Below are 21308 nucleotides of genomic sequence, written 5' to 3'. Positions count from 1 at the left end.
TGAAAGCTTTTCCGCTAAGGTCAGGAACACGGCAGGGATGTCCATTATCACCACTGCTATTCAACATCGTACTAGAGGTCCTAGCCTCAGCAATCAGACAACAAAAGGAAATTAAAGGCATCCAAATCGGCAAAGAAGAAGTCAAATTATCACTCTTCGCAGATGATATGATACTATATGTGGAAAACCCAAAAGACTCCACTCCAAAACTGCTAGAACTTATACAGGAATTCAGTAAAGTGTCAGGATATAAAATCAATGAACATAAATCAGTTGCATTTCTCTACACCAACAGCAAGACAGAAGAAAGAGATATTAAGGAGTCAATCCCATTTACAATTGCATCCAAAACCATAAGATACCTAGGAATAAACCTAACCAAAGAGACACAGAATCTATACTCAGAAAACTATAAAGTACTCATGAAAGAAATTGAGGAAGACACAAAGAAATGGAAAAATGTGCCATGCTCCTGGATTGGAAGAATAAATATTGTGAAAATGTCTATGCTACCTAAAGCAATCTACACATTTAATGCAATTCCTATCAAAGTACCATCCATCTTTTTCAAAGAAATGGAACAAATAATGCTAAAATTTATATGGAACCAGAAAAGACCTCGAATAGCCAAAGGGATATTGAAAAAGAAAGCCAACGTTGGTGGCATCACAATTCCGGACTTCAGGCTCTATTACAAAGCTGTCATCATCAAGACAGCATGGTACTGGCACAAAAACAGACACATAGATCAATGGAACAGAATAGAGAGCCCAGAAATAGACCCTCAAATCTATGGTCAACTAATCTTCGACAAAGCAGGAAAGAATGTCCAATGGAAAAAAGACAGCCTTTTCAATAAATGGTGCTGGGAAAATTGGACAGCCACATGCAGAAAAATGAAATTGGACCATTTCCTTACACCACACACAAAAATAGACTCAAAATGGATGAAGGACCTCAATGTACGAAAGGAATCCATCAAAATCCTTGAGGAGAACACGGGCAGCAACCTCTTCGACCTCTGCCGCAGCAACATCTTCCTAGGAACAACGCAAAAGGCAAGGGAAGCAAGGGAAAAAATGAACTACTGGGATTTCATCAAGATCAAAAGCTTTTGCACAGCAAAGGAAACAGTTAACAAAATCAAAAGACAACTGACAGAATGGGAGAAGATATTTGCAAACGACATATCAGATAAAGGACTAGTGTCCAGAATCTATAAAGAACTGAGCAAACTCAACACCCAAAGAACAAATAATCCAATCAAGAAATGGGCAGAGGACATGAACAGACATTTCTGCAAAGAAGACATCCAGATGGCGAACAGACACATGAAAAAGTGCTCCATATCACTCGGCATCAGGGAAATACAAATCAAAACCACAATGAGATATCACCTCACACCAGTCAGAATGGCTAAAATCAACAAGTCAGGAAATGACAGATGCTGGCGAGGATGCGGAGAAAGGGGAACCCTCCTACACTGTTGGTGGGAATGCAAGCTGGTGCAGCCACTCTGGAAAACAGCATGGAGGTTCCTCAAAATGTTGAAAATAGAACTGCCCTATGACCCAGCAATTGCACTATTGGGTATTTACCCTAAAGATACAAATGTAGTGATCCAAAGGAGCACATGCACCCGAATGTTTATAGCAGCAATGTCCACAATAGCCAAACTATGGAAAGAACCTAGATGTCCATCAACAGATGAATGGATCAAGAAGATGTGGTATATATACACAATGGAATACTATGCAGCCATCAAAAGAAATGAAATCTTGCCATTTGCAACAACATGGATGGAACTAGAGCGTATCATGCTTAGCGAAATAAGTCAAGCAGAGAAAGACAACTATCATATGATCTCCCTGATATGAGGAAGTGGTGATGCAACATGGAGGCTTAAGTGGGTAGAAGAAGAATAAATGAAACAAGATGGGATTGGGAGGGAGACAAACCATAAGTGACTCTTAATCACACAAAACAAACTGAGGGTTGCCGGGGGGAGGGGGTTGGGGAGAAGGGGGTGGGATTATGGACATTGCGGAGGGTATGTGATTTGGTGAGTGCTGTGAAGTGTGTAAACCTGGTGATTCACAGACCTGTACCCCTGGGGATAAAAATATATGTTTATAAAAAATAAAAAAATTATAAAAAAAAAAAAAGAAAGAAAACCTCTTCTTAAAAAATGCTAAATAGGGGACCTGGGTGGCTCAGTTGGTTGAGCGACTGCCTTCAGCTCAGGTCATGATCCTGGAGTCCCCAGAACCAGTCCCGCATTAGTCTCCCCGCTCAGCGGGGGTCTGCCTCTCCCTCTGACCTTCCCCCTCTCATGCTTTCTCTCACTCTCTCAAATAAATAAATAAATAAATAAATAAACTTTTTTAAAAATGCTAAATAATGTCTTATTTCTTTGCTCAAATATGAAATCTTTTACCTGGCCTAATATCTATTCTCTTCAGAAGCATGTGCTTTATCACTCTACAAATGTGAATGTCCTATCTCTTCTTGCACCTCAATAAATAACAAATCCAAGGTGGCTGAACTCTATTTACTTGAATTACATTTAACCTTCGAAAAAAGAAAATCCGGTTAGTCTGACAAAGTATTTCATCCTGAAATATTTTCAAAGAGTGGATTCCTAATCAAAACTAACCTTATATTTAAACCAAAGTCATGTCACACAAGACCATAAAACACTATTAAACCACAAACGCCACTGGTGTCTAGATGTGTTTAGACAGAAAATGAAAAAAAGATTAAATGTTTTTAAAAACCTGCAAAGAAATTCATGTCACGAGTAGCATAAAAGGTTTAAAATGTCCCCGGGACAAATAACTACTCTCCTTTGCATTCTGACCCTCCTTCTACTCTACTTTTCCTAGCACACTATCACGTTAAATGGAATTCATTCACTGAGTCATCTGTTTATAGGCTTGTTTGCTTCATAACCATACACTTTTGAGAGTGGCAACTGGGCTTATGCACCCTTTTCTCTCAATACCTAATAACAAGAAATTTCTACCAGCAAATTATTAATAGAAAGATACAGCAATGTATAACATCAGTTAGCCAATCAAAGAAATTGAAGGGTGGTTTCATGAACTCAAAAGACTTCTGTGATAATCTAAGCAATAATGCTTTCTGAAAAGAAAATTGAACTGTGATTAATTGCAAAAGAAAAAATACACCTCTTTCTAAGAATTACTCAGTGGGAACACTATTTCTGCTCTATAGGGAAAAGCCCATCATATCAATCCAAAGATTGGGAAATCAAGAGAAAAAATGTCTGTACTCTCATAGCATAAGGTTTTTGTAATAAAATGCTTTTAGAGATCAAGCATAAGTTAGGTGAGTTACAGAGGTGCTCTGGGCAACTGGGAAGCAACTGTACACTGGCCACTGAAGAAAGCCTAGGTTAGTGAACATGCATGAGCTCCTGTCATGAAATGTCACGTGGTTCATTATGTCATCTCAGCTCCCGGTGAGCATGTTATGACTACAGCCAAAGCACAGGAAAACAGGAGTGTCTCTAAATCAATCATGGGCCGTGAAGCCAGACAGACTGTATGACAGAGGCAATTTTTCTTGGCACCACTTGGGCATAACTAATTGATGACAATCGTATGTCCACACTGGCATATTTCCACGGGGGATGTGTGTGAGTATGTCACCACATCTGGATGCTAGGCAGCGGGGTCCTGAGGCACAAAGATCTCCTAAAACCAGAGGCCCAGCAGCTGTGCTCAATGAACACCGTGGGAGCTCCACAGGGTGATGAAAGGACTAAATTACTGCTAACTGTAAATACAGATTTATTTCATTAAAATACGAGGTAACGCTGCAGCCATCTCTTATGCAAACAGACATTTGTTTTCTAAAAAAAAAAAAAAAAAACGCTAGCATCTATGGATACACGTATTCCTAAGTCCATCAAGAAAATCTGCATTTCTCCTAGGAAAGGACGACAAAGCACATGAGACAAAAATTAACAATTTCCATGACTCCCTTTAAATTTAAAAAAAAAAAAATCCCTATTCAGAAACTAGAAGGGAAGAATAGGACAATCTACTATTACTGTGTCAGCAAGAATAGTTCTGGAATCTTCCATTTAATTCAAACACGAAATCTGCATAACTTGCTACAAAGCCCATATTGAAAATTCAACAGATCACAGTAAAAAAAACCTGATATACTAATAATTAATTTCACCTTTATTATGAAATTAATTGATCAATATAAGTGGCTAATTTTTCCTAACTCACAAATAGAGAAATTAGACTGAACAGTTTTACTCTGATCCTACATAATAAATTATTAGTAAGTTTATTATTAAATTATTCAAACAAACTACGACAATTATGTGAAATGACAGGAGCGCTCTCTCACATCAAGTCTGACATCCTGTTCACAAAATTACTTCAATAAAGCACAAATTATAACTGAGATACTTTCCGTATATGTTTAATATCTTCCGTATAGCTTAAGTCAAGCAACTATTTTTCCCACTCAGGGTGACAGAAATCATCCTAAAACAGCAGTTTATGTCTTCATGAATCAAAATCAAATTTTAGTCAGGTCAGAAACTGAAATTTCATTTATTTCATCCCTTTTCTTTCCAGATCATTTTCTCCATCCCTCCTATTCCTTTCCCCTCACATCCTGCTTCTGTCAAGTTACCCGACCGTCTTGAGGCCCTCCAATACTGCATCCACCTCACCCCGGACTGATTTTCCAAGATGTCTGGTTAACATGGGCTGGTCAATGGGTAATAGAGAGGGATGTCAGGTTAATCATTCCCTTCCCAAAGGAGAAATGGCTTTCCTGTCTTAGTTATCCTCTGGGAAGGGAATAATCTAAGACAGGAAAGCCATCTTTCTCTACTTCATGAGATTGCCACTCATGTCCTAAACATTTGTGGTGATAGAAGGCATTACCAATATATTAGGACTTCTCACATGTGGACTGAATAAAGAAAAACAATCGCTGTTTAAGAAAATCATAAAAGATTCTTTAACACATCCTTTCCTTATGTAGGTCTGCAAATGCTTTAAGCGGCAAGCGTATGATTAAAAGGGCAGCCCTGTACAATACCGGATAAGAAAATGGACAATGGTGACCAAAATGAGACTTCTTAGGTGAAAATCAAAAAACAAAGTCAGTGGGGCACCTGCCTTCAACTCGTGCTGTCTTCAGTCATGATCTTAGAGTCCTGGGCTCAAGCCCCACATCGGGCTTCCTGCTTAGTGGGGAACCTGCTTCTCCCTCTCCCTCCCTGCCCCGCTCGAGTTCTCATGCTCCTTCTTGCGCACTTGCTCTCTCTTATATAAGTAAGTAAAATCTTTAAAAAAAAAAAAAAAGTGATTTTTCGCATCGTCTATCTTCAATTTTCTAAGATCATACTAAACATGGAAACACTGACATCACAGAAAAGCTAATCCTACCACAAAAGAATATTCTGACTATATATGAAAACACTAACTATGGATCACAGGAAGGCAGAGTGGGGAGTGAGGGAGGGAAGGAAGGAAGGAAGGAAGAGAGTAAATGCAGCTGATACTAAAATGACAGATCCACTTGGGGCGTCTGGGTGGCGCAGTTCGTTAAGCGCCAGACTCTTGGTTTTGCCTCAGGTCGTCATCTCTGGGCCCTGATCTCAGGATTGTGAGATCAAGCCCCACCTCAGACTCTGCACTCAGCAGGGAATCTGCTTGACATTCTCTGTCCCTCTCCGTCTGTCCCTCCCACTCCTCCTCTAAAATAAATATGTAAATCTTTAAAGTAAAAAAAAAAAAAATGTCAGATCCACTTATTCCATCATGGAAGTCTCTTCACCGCTATTAACAGCCAGGACATTCAGGATTCTGCACCCAGTCTTGCATAGACGCTCTGACTAGTTCTGGGCACATGGCTGAGCTTATTTTCTTATCATCTGCCTCAGAAAAAGTGTAAGATAGACATCTAAAAGGATTTTCATTAATAGACATTAACAGTTTTGTCAACATACGTTAACATTCTGGTGAACGAACAAATTTTATTTTAATAATAGAGTTAGCCTGTCTCTCTGACTTATGGTACCATATCAATGAAGCTGTGAGAGAACCAGCTTCTCTAGCAAAGAGGGAGCAGGTATCGACTCCTAGGGACAACTCCAGATGTTCCCTTCACAGACTCCTGACAGCAGAGTTCCAGAACAGGGATCCAAAGGTACACCTGACAGATGTGAAGTATTCCAAGGGTCTGTCCCCCACCGACCCCATTTTTACATCCCTCAAACCCTTTATCCAAGGTCACAGGGAATCATCTGGAAATGCAGCATCCTCCACTTCTCCACTGTGCTCAAGATCCTCCCAAGGGCAGAGTCTAGTGCCCAAATGCCAAGAAGCGGCCACAGCTACTGCCCTCACCCTTATTTCAAAAAGTGTACAGTGTTAGGAAAAGAACATTTGTACCGGTCTTGTCCACAGACGAATATGAGAGCGAACCCAGTCAGACATTAACCAGCCTAAAGGATCTCCACTGGGTCTCACTCACTCTTCATCAGGAACCTCTCATTTGACATACTTTCCATGAGTCAGTGCAAACGCTAGGAACCAGAAAGGGTCAACTTGATGTGGGTCTTTGACCTCCTTTATTTGACCTCCTTCCCCAAATCCAACCAGAAACCGGACTTCCGTTTTTCCCCCATTAATAAAAATCCTGGAATTCAGTATAAAGTTTCTTTTTCTAAAATGAGCCTATGTTTAGGTTCTGCGGTATGAGAGACAGCGAAACGAGGCACCCAGACTAAGGCAAGCACAGGGTTTTAACAACTGTTTCTTACTCCACTTTAAGAAAGTCATCTAAACATAAGTCATTGCTTTTCCTTTCCTTACACACACACACACACACACATGCGCGCGCGCGCGCACACAAGCCTCACACTACACCCACTGACCTGACTTTCTTGCCCTGTTCCAAGAGCATCTTCACCAGGTCGGCAATGGGGTACTGCGCTTTGGCTGCACAGAGACCATAGCCTGCAAAGAACATGAAGCACACAGAACAGGGTAATTTTTATTTCGAAATCTTATGAAGAATAATTTCTCCCTTGATCAAAACATATTTTTATGCCAAAAAAAGAAAAAAATAAGGCAATCCGTTAATAGGATGAGAAATGAAAGCAAACTTCTGGACTTTTTAAAAATATTGGCCTAAATGTCAAATTCAAAATCTAATGGTCCCTCGTCCATGTTCTGCCTTGTCTGATACTGCTGGGCACCCCCTCCCCATACACCACACTGCACACACACTTGTATATGCACACACACTCTGGGTGTGTGTGCCTGTGGCCTGCGTAAACAGTCAAACTGACTTCAGACTTGGTTTTGAGAACACTGCAGTTCCCTGTTTCCTCTCCTCACTTCGTTACTACTCTCTGACATCCTTCACTAAATCTCCTTCAGTTCCCATTAAACAATGAAACTCCCCAGGGCCTTGGCTTTACCCCTCACACTCTCCTTGGAAAGTCTCAGCCCATCCCATGGCTTCAACAACCATCTGAGGACCCTCAATCTGTGCCCAGGCTCAGCCTGTCCTTTGAGCTCCAGGATGGCACGTCCATTGTCCGATCTCCACCTCAAACTTAATGTCTCCTAAGAAGAACAGAAAAATGTCCTCTTCTGCCAAAAAAACCCAAAAGTGCTCCCTACGTCTGATGTTATTATCGGTATGACCACAAACTGCAGACCTCTTCCTTCTCCATTAACCCTTACACTCCGTCCACTCCCCCCATACAATCAACCACACCTATCCTCACTTTTCTACCCCAGTTTTCCAAATATCAAGTCTCTGCTCAGTCTGTTCCCTCTGCCTTCCCCCATCCCGAACACGGTGCATCCTCAAGGCCCCAAAAGACCCCTCACTTCCTGACACTCCTTTTTAGGCTCCTCATGATTAACAAGAAAGGGTGTCTACACAGTCCAATCTAGCCCTTATCGTAACCCCAATACGTTATTTATTGATCTGACCTCTTCCCTAGATAGAAAATGTCTAAAGGGAGAAGATTTTGTCCTTTACATCTTTCTACCTCTATACTCCAGGTGTTTCTCAGCAGGTAACACTAATGCCACTGTGGGTGGGACAATTCACAATGCAGGAATGTCCCTGGCAATACAACATATTTAGTGTCTGCTCCCACACACTAGGACAGTAGCAGCCCCATCTGCGAGACAAAAACCCAAATCTGCATATTTCAAATGCCTCTAGAAAATAATACTGCCTCAATTGAGAAGGCTTGCAGCTGAACATTCAACTCTGCTAGTGTTTGTTATTTACATCTTAGCATATAACCAACCAGCAAACCACCCACACGTCAAACCAATAGATTTCCTTTATAGAAAACTCTTATGATAGCATGACAGAGTTAAAATCTTAATCTGAACCCAATGTATTAGCTCTAATACCACAGCAATCTGCAGTCCAAATAGAGAAAAATGGAGCTAACCTTCAAAACATTAGGGAATTGAGGCCGGGAGATTAAATGACGTGGCCAATGTCACGTCAATTGTTAGAAGCAAAATTAAGAACAAAAGTGAGGTGTTGTCACTCCCAGACCAAGTTCTTTCTATTAGGTCATGTTACTTCATCTTATTGGAAACCATACGATTCTCAATGGTTTTTTTAAATATTTACTTATGAAAAGAGATTAACATTTACTAGCCTTCACTGAGTGAGTCTAAATACTTTCATGTACTACATCTAATTTAATATTGACAATAATTTCAAAAACTATCTATGAGGAATACATAACCAAAATTCAAAGATGACTAAATGTGTGAACAGAATCACAGAAAGACATGGCTAGAACTACCACACTGATCTGTAAAATCTCTGTTATCCCTGAAATATTAACTGAAGCCAAGGATTCTCAACATAGTTGAGAGTTTTTAGTTGATAATCATAGTGTTGCTTCTATGTTTCCATTAAATTTTCAAAAATGAATAAGTTCCAATTCAATTTTTCTATTATAAGAAACTGCACGAACATAATTCCAATAGCTATTATAGATTGTTTGCTTTTTTCTTTTTTTTCTTTTCTTTTTTTTTACCTGGAGTAATAATAATGCTATTAGCTTCTCGGATCATGTCAATTGCATTGTCAAGGTTGATTTCTGTATGTGTGCCAGAAATCTCCATGGGTTTTCCACCAGCTGTTGAAGTGGTACCATAGCCTCCGAGAATCACATTAGCCAAGGAGCGATTCATTGCCTGGAAAGCAAAATTATTAGCTGTGAGAGTTTAATCCACATAACTTTTTGAAAGTGGTATGAATCCTACGTATATGATATTCATAATCATTTTAAGAGATTTGATCTTCTAAAAAAAATCACATAGACCACATCTATAAAAGATGTATTTTGGGGCTCCCTGGGTGGCTCAGTGGGTTGAGCCTCTGCCTTCGGCTTGGGTCATGTTTTCAGGGTCCTGGGATCGAGTCCTGTATCGGGCTCTCTGCTAGGCGGGGAGCCTGCTCCTTCCTCTCTCTCTTTACATGTGATCTCTCTCGGTCAAATAAAGAAAATCTTTTAAAAAAAAAAAAGATGTATTTTCAGTAAAAGTTAATTTTAAAAGAGAATTTAATGGAAAATTACCAATCACATTAAGAAATCAATGAAAAATTCAGACAAGGTTATTACTGTCCATGTACTGATTAAGCAAGTTCTATCTCCATATTCACATATATGTCACTAGTATAAAAGAGAGTGGTCTCTATGAGAAATTTTACAAGGTGACTACAGATGTCTTAGGTGAATCCTGCTACCAGCTGCAAGCTGTCAAGAGGTAACCAGGAGCTGTTAAAGGACAGCAAGCCACAGCATTTAGAAGTCTGCTGCCCTCTGTCGTCAAGAAAAAAAGAAATGCGGGAGCTGAGAGGGTCTTACTTTCCAGATCAGCTACATACAGCTCCACGAAGCTGTAGCAGAAATAACAGGATTCACCATTAGGCTCCTAAAATATTGACTTCAGAAAAAGCAAATGAGTAAGTTCATACCCTGTTTCATTGAAATTTATGCCTGCCGTTTTAACCGGAAAAATAAGCTCAAAAACAATCAGAGGAAGGCATGCTCATTTACAATTATCCAACAATATGCCACACAAAGGCAACAACTAAAACATGACAATGGCAGGGGTGGTTTCTAAAACAGATCTTCTGCAGACCTCTGGAGCTGGGGGTGTAAAAGACAAGACAAGCAGCTAGATAGTCTGGGTAACCCAATGCCCCCCCGCCAAATGCCTTTTAAGAATTCAAATCAGTACAGGAAGCAGTCATTTTATATAATCATAACTGGATGTCTCACTTCAGAAAAAATTCTATTTTAATAGAAATTATTAAACTCTATTTTAAGGGCTATAGTAAACATCTCATTGACCCATTGTTTATTCCATGTAAAAGCTATGTAAGTGTGGATCTATCACTTATTAAAAAAAAAAAACAGGGGCGCCTGGGTGGCTCAGTGGGTTAAAGCCTCTGCCTTCGCCTCGGGTCATGATCTCAGGGTCCTGAGATCAAGACCCACATCGGTCTCTTTGCTCAGCAGGAAGCCTGCTTCTCTCTCTCTCTCTCTGCCTGTCTCTCTGACTACTTGTGATCTTTCTTTGTCAAATAAATAAATAAAATCTTTAAAAAAACAAAACTGGTTCAAAGGACTATTTCAGATATTGATGTATTTCTGTCATAGGTAACTTCTTTTAGAAAGGTCAAAACCACAAAGTGGCTTTATCACCAGCATCCCACTGTCCTGCAGAGGGACAAATGACAGAGGGACATGATGTAGAGGGACAGATGTACACGAATAGGACCACCTTATTCTAACTTGGCTTAAAAGGAACTATTCTATACAAAAAAATAAAGATTCGAAGGGACATATACAACCTCCAGTGTTTACAGCAAGATGTCTACAATAGCCAAACTAAGGAGAGATCCCAAATGCCCATCGGCTGAAGTTGTGGTATGATGTTTATTGCAGTAATGGCCACAGTCACCAAAGTGTGGAAAGAACCAAGATGCCCTTCAACGGACAAATGGATAAGGAAGATGTGGTCCATATACACTATGGAGTCTTATGCCTCCATCAGAAAGGATGAATACCCAACTTTTGTAGCAACATGGACAGGACTGGAAGAGACTATGCTGAGTGAAATAAGTCAAGCAGAGAGAATCAATTATCATATGGTTTCACTTATTTGTGGAGCATAACAAATAACATGGAGGACAAGGGGAGATGGAGAGGAGAAGGGAGTTGAGGGAAATTGGAAGGGGAGGTGAACCATGAGAGACTATGGACTCTGAAAAACAATATGAGGGTTTTGAAGGGGTGGGGGGTGGGAGGTTGGGGGAACCAGGTGGTGGGTATTGGAGAGGGCACGGAGTGCATGGAGCACTGCGTGTGGTGCAAAAACAATGAATTCAGTTACACTAAAAAGAAATTAAAAAAAAAAAAGTTGTGGTATGTACATGTAATGGCGTATTACTCAGCCATCGGGAAGAAAGCCATCTTGCCATTTACAACAACATGAACGGATCTAGACAGCTAAGTCAGAGAAAGACAAATACCATACAGTTTTACTCCTGTCGAATTTAAGAAAAACAGATGAACACAGGGGAAGGAGGAAAAGAAGAAAAAAAAGGAGAGAGGGAAACAAGCCATGAAAGACTCTTCAGGAGCGAGAACAAACAGGGTCGATGGAGGGAGTGAGCAGGAGAGGAGCTAGCTGGGTGACGGGGACTAAGGACGGCACTTGTTATGGTGAGCCCTGGTTGCTACATGTAAGAGATGAACCACTGAGTTCTACTCCTGAAACTAATATTGCACTGTGTTAACTACCTAGGGTTGAAATAAAAGCTTATAAATAAATAAATAAATAAATAAATAAATGGAACCATTCTTCCTTCCCTATAAAACTGAATGAAGGAGAAGAAAACAATTTCTGAGGACATTTAATTACCCACTATTCTAATGGCATCTTCGGGAGAAAAAAAAAGGAACCACACAGTAGTTTAACAATCAAAGTCAACTTGTTGAACACATATCCACAATTATATCATCATTAAGCCGATTCCATGTGGTCTCTTAAAAACTGGATTATTTTTCATCTCTGAATTTACCATTGCAACATCGTATTTTCAACAAATGTTTAGGGTTTAGGACTTTGTTCTGTTCCTTTTTTTTTTTTCCCTGCTTGCTTAAGTGATTAATGAGACTATCCTGTGAGCACTGATCCACAGATTGAGAAGTTCCCAGCTTCGAAGACAAAGTATTCACAACACTGTCCAAGACTGTTCCTTTTAAGTCATTAAGCCCTATAATGAAAATTGTATGCTACATTAAAGAGACCCCTAATTCACGTAATTCCAAGCAAACTCTAAGAAAACAGTCTGAAAACAAAGGGAAGGTCATAAAATAGACAAAACCAAAGAAATAATACCATATACTCTATTTACTATCATCTCTCATTTCAGTGTTTTGTGGGTGCTGAATAATTGACTGCAAAGCAAAAAAAAAAGTAAAAATAAAAATAAATATTATTGGTTTGGCTTTGACCCACTTTCCTTCTGTTCTATTTTCATTTGGAAACAAGTAACAAAGTGCAAAAATCAGAAAATTTGGTTTGAAAATGCTGTCCCATTGTTGTAAGCTCTCTATTTCCCAGGCACTTTGGACACTATCTCAAGTAAAGGAACTATAGAATCATGAAGAGGTTAATGTCTATGTGACATCTGGACATAAAACAAATCATTCATTTGAGTTGGTTGTCCGGACACTCGAGACATTTTTCAGTTTAATACTGGATATTGTATAACCATAGCGTGTGGCTTAGTAGACACCCAAAAGAATTCTTTGTCAGAACAAAAATTCAATTTTAGGGATTACTGATTAGCCATTCGGAGAGCATTCCATTCCCTCTCCTACAATAAAACTACTCTGTTCTGGTTTGGACTTGCATGTTTCTTCAGTAGATAATAAAATAACGAAACTAAGCATACTAGTATTATCAACAGATCCTGATATATGGCAGTACATCTGTTACCACGGCCTATCCATAGAAGATTCCAAAATATGAAATGAGCAAACAAATAAAACATTCATTTAATAATTATTTACTCATATGACTGTGCCAGGTGCATGGTCAGCCTCCATAAACACAAAGGCAAATCATCAATGGCATCTTAAAATACCTTCCTTGCAAAATGAGACTAGTATTCTCTACCTCCAGAATTAGCGTGGGGACTAAATGAGCTAATATTTGTAAAGCACCCAGCGTTAATGCCTACAGTATATTAATGCCTGCTACTATGCCCAATTACACGCGGCTATTTCATTTTCATTATTATCATAAACCACTCTGAGCTGCTAAAGCCATGAAGAAACAATTTCTTATAATAAAGAAGCACAAGCCAAGAATCAATGAAGATTAATGTGAAAAGTCGAAATCAGGGCAATTTAGAAGGAAGGAAAATTTCTATCTTCAAAACTGAAAAACACAGCAGGCTGGTTTTTGCTGTTGGCCTTGTTTGTTTTGTAATAAGATGGAGGAAGGGCGAGCATGCAGGAAAACGAGCACCCCACACATCGCTGGTGAGCGCTCAGGCTGGAGAGTCCTTTCTGGAAATCAACTCATCAATATCAATAGCCCACAAAAAGCCCTTACTCCATTCCCAAGGAAATAATCAAAATGCACAAGGAGGTACACTGAAGGGGGAAAAAAACCCACTAATTATTAGTGATATAATTAAACAAAACACAGAATATATTTGAATATAGGCTTATGAACAAAGACTAGAATTAGAACATTAAATTTTAAGAGCTAAGTGATAATGGTGTTACAAATGACTTATTTATCCTCTTCTACTTTATTCTACATTTCCCACATTAAAGACTTTTTACTTTTGTAACTGGATAGTATTTTTTTAAAAATTAAAGCTTCAACTGTCTTTAAATCCAAATTAATGCAAGTTGCTATTATAAACTGAGTATCCGTCTGATCAGGGTGACACGTATTGTCACAGAGAGCTACAAGAACACTACAAGTACAGGAATAAAAAATAGCTATGGTATGTGGCCAGTAAATGGCATGCCTAAGGTGGTGGAATAGAAAGGAAAAGAAAAAGACATATAGATAACAGATCAAGAAATATGAAAGGAAAGAATAAGAGAAAGAGGGTATAGTTACAGAAATACACGCAGGAGAAAGTCTTTTCAGCAAGTGCCTCTGACTACCTTATTCTAGTTACTGCCATAGAACTGCTACTGTAAGTGTCTGTAGTTACTATAACCAACAATAATAAAAGAAACTAGGTGAAGAAGAAGGGGTGAGGAAATAAAAAAGACAAATTTGGGAAATACTACAAATACCTAAGTAAAACCATTTAAGAAAAAAACACTAAAGGCAAGAAGGCACCTGTGATGACACTCCAAGAACTAGACACAGGTCCTCAGCTCTCTCCATATCAGTATGCCACCGGCTTTGTTAAAATTCAAATCCTCCCATTTAATTTTAAAATCAGAGTTTTGACCAACCACAAGTTAAAGTAATAATGAAAATCTGCTGCCCCCTGCTGGTCATTCTAATTCACCAAATGAAGCAAAGTCAAATGAAGTGTAAAAGTTCGTGTTTTTAAAATTTATTTTATTTTGGGCGCCTGGGTGGCTCAGTGGGTTAAGCCGCTGCCTTCGGCTCAGGTCATGATCTCAGGGTCCTGGGATCGAGTCCCGCATCGGGCTCTCTGCTCAGCAGGGAGCCTGCTTCCCTCTATCTCTCTCTCTGCCTGCCTCTCTGCCTACTTGTGATCTCTCTCTGTCAAATAAATTAAATATATATATATATATATATATGTATTTATTTTATTTTATTTTATTTTACTTTATTTTAAAGTGTTCCAAAATTTACCGTTTATGCACCACACCCAGTGCTCCATGCACTATGTGCCCTCCTCTATACCCACCACCGGGCTCATCCTTCCCCGACCCTTCTCCCCTCCAAAACCCTGTTTGTTTCTGAGAGTCCGCAGTCTCTCATGGTTTGTCTCCCCTTCCGATTTCGTTTTTAGATGCTAAGTGAAATAAGTCAGTCAGAAAAAGACAAATACCATATGATTCCATTCATTCGTGGAGTTTTAAGTAACAAAACAAAGGAAAGAAAAAGACACAAACCAAGAAACAGACTACAGAGAACTGATGTTTACCAGAGTGGAAGTGGGTTGGGGGGAGGATGGGTGAAGTAGGTGATGGGGATTAAGGAGGGCACCTATCATCATGAGCACTGAGTGATGCATAGAATTGCTGAATCACTATATTATACACCCAACCCTAATAAAACACTGTATGTTAGCTATACTGGAATTAAAACAAAAAGCTTTTTTAAAAGTTCATTTTTAGAGAAAACTATGTCTAATACAACTGAATAAATTTTTCCTTCTTTATAACATTTGTTTTTTAGAACCCCAACGCCTGAAACTTTTGAAATAGGAGACACAAACCCCCCTTTCCAAATTTCCTGAACAACTTGGGAGATTTATTTTAAAACCTCTTCCTTGGGGCTATCAAATCATTTGTTCTACAAAATGGCCAAAGAAAACTGATTTTTTATTATAAAAAGATAACTTCAGTATTCAATTTACAAAGAGATTTTCAATTAATATATATATGATGAATTCTGAATTATAAAATAAGGGGCTGGGGTGCCTGGGTGGCTCAGTGGGTTAAGCCTCTGCCTTCAGCTCAGGTCATGAGTTACATGCAACTAATGAATCATTGAACACGGCATCAAAAACTTATGATGTGCTATATGTTGGCTAATTGAACATAAAAAAAAAAGAAAGAAAAAGAATAAAATCTAAAAACAGTATACAATATGATCAGACTAGTAAATACTCAGATATGTAATACAGAGAGAAGCAGAAGAGAAAGAAATAAACCAAAATCTTAAGTGCTTATCTCCAGATGGAGCCCAATTTTTTAGCTTGATATTTAATTTTCCTAATTATCTACACTTTGGGGACTTTAAAAGCAGTCTTACATATTTATTCAAATGAAACACTCGGACATCTCTACTGAAGAAAAATAAGAACCGACAGAGTGGTTTTTGACTGCAAGTAAAATAACAAACAGATCCCTATTTTCAGAACACCAGTTTCTTACCACACACATGATGTAGGACAGGATGGCCCCCGAGGAGCCGATGAGCGCCCCCACGATGGTCAGCAGGTTGTTGTTCAGCAGGAAGCCCTCCGCACACAGGGCCCAGCCTGAGTAGCTGTTCAGCACAGTGATGACCACGGGCATGTCCGCACCCCCAATAGCCGCTGTCAACGTCACGCCCTAGGATGAAATCCAACATGGAAATCAAAATTAATAAAATAAAAATAAAACCTCTGACATTGGACATCTTGGTTTTTGATCATTCTGGTTTTCCAATTAATGTATTCACCTTGAAGTTCCATGGCTGGTAATGACTAAGTGCCTCCCATCTGATCACTTCTCCCACAGATATAACACAGGTAAGCACTAAACCACCTTCCTCTCCATCCCCCACCCCCGGGAATAACCCTAAATCCCTAACAGGCAGTGACGAAAAGCAGGCAGAAACTAGAGAGGGGTCTGCACTTGAAAAAAAGTAACAGCATCAAGTGAATTTGATGTTACGGTGTTAACGTAAGGGAAGGCCAAGTGGTGCCAAGAGAAATAGCTAAATCCAAAATATATGCTCATAGTCTTGCTAGTTTGAAGATCCAAGGATAGGACTTAGGGTGACTATGGCAGCTGGAAAGTGAGAAGGGAAATTGTGGAGGGGCAGGCAAAAGAAGAGGGAGCCCCAAATTTTATGTATGAACTCTGCCCAAAACTCTGGTTGACTCCAAGCAAACCTGTGAAGGATAAAGTAATCTCAGGTTTCAGCTGCCCCCACCATAAGGGAGCCAGATCTGAAATCTGAATGCAGCCAAGTTAGCTGCCTATAAAAACAGGTAAAAAGTAATGATCAATACTCTTTGGAGGAATATAACAGAATCCAAAGTCTCTCTAATGCAACTCCAAATCACCAAACCCTGGAAATGGGAAAGAATGATGGGGAGAAAGATTTTTGCTTTTTAGTCCATATACATCTACCTATGTATTTTGAGTTTCAGATGTGAATGCATTCATGTACCACTTAATGAAGTCAAAAGCCATTAAAATAGTCCACAAAACATTTTATCTTACTCATTCTCATACAAGCACAAAGTACCTCTTAAATATCAAATTCATCTCTTCTCAAAAATGGTAATTCTTAAAGTTTTGCTTTTCTATGCTGTTAGTTTATTCTGAGACATTATGCTTTACTGGATTAAAAAAATACCAAAACCATTTTTATTTTGTTTCAAATAAAACAAAAACCAGTGCTACATACACCGGAAAAAAATGGACTGTCAGCAGTCAATAGAAAGAATTTTAAGTTAATTTTTTAGACTTCTTTTCTTTTCTTTTTTTTTTTTAAGTAGGCTGCATGCCTGGTGCGGAGCCCAGCATAGAGCTTAAACTCACAACCGTGAGATCAAGACCTGAGCTGAGATCAAGATCAGACACTTAACCGATGATCCACTCAGGAACCCCTACTTTTCAGATTTCTAAAAAGTTTCTCTGCCAAAATCAGGCCTCTCAGCATTACATAAAAATAAGTATCATTTTTAACACTGTAAATCTTGAGCCAAGCAGCCAGTATGTGTTTGATAAGCAATTACTGTATGTCTAATTTTGTGCTAAGCAATACAAATTATTTTAAAAACCTAAAACATGGGGCACCTTCGTGGCACAGTTGGTTAAGCATCTGCCTCCGGCTCAGGGTGTGATCCCAGGGTCCTGAGGTCGAGCCCTGTACCAGTCTCTTTGCTCAGCGGGGAGCCTGCTTCTCTGGACCCTGCTCCCCCTGCCTATGTTCTCTCTCCCTCTCCTCATCTCTCTGTCAAATAAATAAACAAGACCTTTGAAAAAATAAAAACCTAAAACACATACCCTGTCTACAATGTGGACTCCAGGCTAGGCAAACATGAAGGAATCCATGGGTAACAGCTGTTTTGCAAAGCACTATACACTGATACAATACAATGTTTCACTGGGGGACACAGACAACTAGGGGACACAGACAACTAGAGAACACTGTGTGTATCAATATACTAAACACAAAAATGAGAGCAGGAGAGGAGGACCACACTGATCATTAAGGCTTCCCTGACCTCCCCCACTGAACACACAAGGTTTATTAATGTATCTCATTTTATATAATTCTTTAACTTGGTACCACAGCTTCCAGTAAATGAGCATAACTAATGCTCAAGGAATATCTGATCCTTTTTGCATACAACCCAAAGCACTGTTTTGTGGGCCTTGTCACAGTAAGTAGGCACCTAATGAAAAGAATTGAAACACTTGGCTTTTTAAAATTCCCATCCATCCAGTGATCCACCCCAGAGCACTAAAGGTGTCACCTGACAACTTTGAAAGGAACCATTCGGTGGAGAGAAAGAGTGGCTTCCTTCTTACACTTTCCTGTATTAGCCAGATTCTAAAAAGAAGAACGTGTAACATCACTCTGAGACATGTTTATTGCATCGAGGGTCTTGAAGAGCTAGAGACATGGTTAGACCGCACTCAGCTCCTCACTGAGGGTGTTCCTTCTGCCCAACTTCTTACCATGACAGCAGAGAGAGCCGACACAGAGCCCAGACAGGTAAGGCCGGTGGTAAAGCTAGGGTCCAACATGAATGGGATTAGCCCTCCCACACTAGCCGTCAGCAGGCCTGCATTAAGTAAGTGCCTTCCAGGAAGAAGGAGAGGGGCGGATTTCAGGATACCTAGGACCAAGTGCAAGTCCATCAGAAGCCAGTACATGTCATGGAACACCAACCACCCCCCCCCACACACACACACACATACACACTCTTAAGTGCACGCCATTTAATCCTAAACTATCAAAATTAAGTATCAGGGGGAAAAAAAGGTCCTGAAACATAAAAGCAAATTAGGGCTCTTACACGTAACAAATGTTAACAGAAGTAGGAAAAGTATGGCTCAACTTAACTGTTCTTTACTTTGATCATACAACAATTTCTTTACTCTTTGTCCTAGCATCTTAAAAAATTACATTTTTCCCGTATGACCAACACAGAAGTTGTTAAGTGTGGTTTCGTTTATTTAAAACTTCAAAACAGAGTCCTAGCACATTCACATTTCTGATTCTATCAACTGAGCCCAAGGGAGCAGAGCCCTGGTTTGCTAGTTGTTTTTGAAAACAAAAGCAGGAGACAAGAGCACTGGAGGCTTGAAGTTCTTTTGTGACTTTTAAGTTTCATGGAAGTTCTCTATTTAATTTCAATGGCTTGATTACTCAGAGGCAAAGACCAGATCCTTATATCACAAACTAGTTTCTCTATAGACTCAATTATTCACGAAAACACTGAAAACAGCCTCTGTGAGATTTGGAGGGCTCCCCCCCACCACTTCTAATCTCATGGCTGACCTCGGCAGTTGCAGAAGATGGCAAGCCAGAGCCGAAAAATGTGTCTGTGTTCAAAATAAGTACTATATGGTGATCACACAAACCTATTCAACAAGCTTCTCTCTACTCTGGAAAATGTATCAAGTTCATTTCTGTGAACAGGCATCTCTAACTAAGGGTTGAGGAAGGCAGAGTTTTGTTCACATGTATTATCAATTGTCAGCTGGTCCCTCTACACAAATTTCTGTGCACTTATTTCCTCCACTGGCTGTCTGCAGAAGAACAGCTTCCACGTTTAGGAGATCTGTAAGGATCATTCAGGAAAGCAATCTTTTATATACTCATAATTTGTATGTTTATGTATTTATGTATTTCCGAGTGCTATACAAATTCTTCACCTAACGGTTCTACCGTGAAGCCATTTTCTGAAACTGAAACGGACCCTTGAGTCCCCTGAACAACAGCTGTTCCTTTGTTACGTGGAATCACTTACCCTGCAATTTTCCATAGGCAACAAGAGAGCCACTAAACGTGACACCGCCGATGTAAGTACCGAGGTAGGCCACAATCTTGGTGAGATTTGCTGCTGCATCCGTGGCAAAATGTGGATATTCGACAATGTACTCAGCTATGCAAGTGAGCACAGCTGCCAAGCCTACTAAGCTGTGAAAAGCAGCAACTAACTGAGGTAAATCGGAAATCTGGATGCGCTTGGCAATTGTCAGTCCTGTTGGGAAATGCAGGTCAAAGAGGAATTAAAACTCAACAGACCTCTGAGAAGGGACAACAATAAAGCCAACACCTGAAAATTATTCAGCCACAAAAAGACAGAAATCTTACCATGTGCAATAATATTGATGAACCTTGAGGGTATTATGCTTAGGGGAAATAAGCCAGACAGAAAAAGACAAACATTATATGATCTCACTTATGAAATCTAAAAATAAAAAAAAAAAAAAACCAGGGTACCGGGGTGGCTCAGTCAGTTAGGCGTCCAACTCTTGGTTTCAGCTCATGTCATGATCTCAGGGTCACGGGATTGAGCCCTGAATCAGGCTCTGCACTCAGTGGGGAGTCTGCTTGTCCCTCTCCCTCTGCTCCTCCCCCTGCTCTCTCTCTCTCTCTCCCTCTCAGATAAATAAATAAAATCTTAAAAAAACAAAAAACAAAAAACAACCAAGCTCATAGATACAGAGAACAGATTGGTGGTTGCCAGAGACAGGGGATGGGAGGTGGGCAAAACAGGTGAAGCTTCCAGTTATAAAAGAAGTCATACGTATATAATATAAAGCATGTTGACTGTAACTAATAATACTGTATCACATATCTGAAAGTTGCTAAGAGAGTAGATCTTAAAAGTCCTCATCATAAGAAAAAAAATTCTGCAACTATGTTATGGTGACAGATGCTTACTAGACTTATTGTGATCACTTTGCAATATATACAAATACAGAATTATTATTTTGGACATCTGAAACTAATATATTATGTCAACTTTACACCTCAATTTTATATTTTTTATTTTATTTTTGGAGAGAACACATGCATATGGGAAGAGGCAGTGGGAGAGGGAGAGAGAGAATCCCAAGCAAGCTCCACACTGAGCATGGAGCCCAGTACAGGACTTGATCTCACCACCCTGAGATCATGATCTATTCTGAAATCAAAGAGTCAGATGTTTAACCGACAGAGCCACCCAGGTGCCCCAATTATACCTCAATTTTTTTCAAAAAAAAGGCCACATTTAAGGTTTTCCATCCTTGCCCCTAAAAAGTATTTATCTGCTTCCTAGTCTGG

The 21308-nt window shown here is 39.6% G+C and overlaps 1 protein-coding gene across 5 annotated transcripts in view; it reads right to left on the bottom strand.

Annotated features, from left to right (window-relative positions):
• The window catches only part of NNT (nicotinamide nucleotide transhydrogenase), a 97075-nt gene that overhangs the window by 21237 nt on the left and 54530 nt on the right, over window positions 1–21308 (bottom strand). For all 5 annotated transcript variants that reach the window (XM_059173936.1, XM_059173934.1, XM_059173935.1 and 2 more), the window contains exons 15-19: window positions 20005–20238; window positions 18707–18867; window positions 16181–16360; window positions 9089–9248; window positions 6938–7019 (exon numbers count right to left, since the gene is read on the bottom strand). In XM_059173936.1, coding sequence (XP_059029919.1) covers window positions 6938–7019; window positions 9089–9248; window positions 16181–16360; window positions 18707–18867; window positions 20005–20238 — 817 coding nt within the window. The remainder of the gene's footprint in view (window positions 1–6937; window positions 7020–9088; window positions 9249–16180; window positions 16361–18706; window positions 18868–20004; window positions 20239–21308) is intronic.

The sequence above is a fragment of the Mustela lutreola genome, chromosome 5 (genome assembly GCF_030435805.1).
Source record: "Mustela lutreola isolate mMusLut2 chromosome 5, mMusLut2.pri, whole genome shotgun sequence".
In the NCBI taxonomy this organism is placed as follows: Eukaryota; Metazoa; Chordata; class Mammalia; order Carnivora; family Mustelidae; genus Mustela; species Mustela lutreola.
The sequence above is the reverse complement of the archived record's forward strand: the minus strand, read 5'-3'. Positions and strand labels throughout refer to the sequence as shown.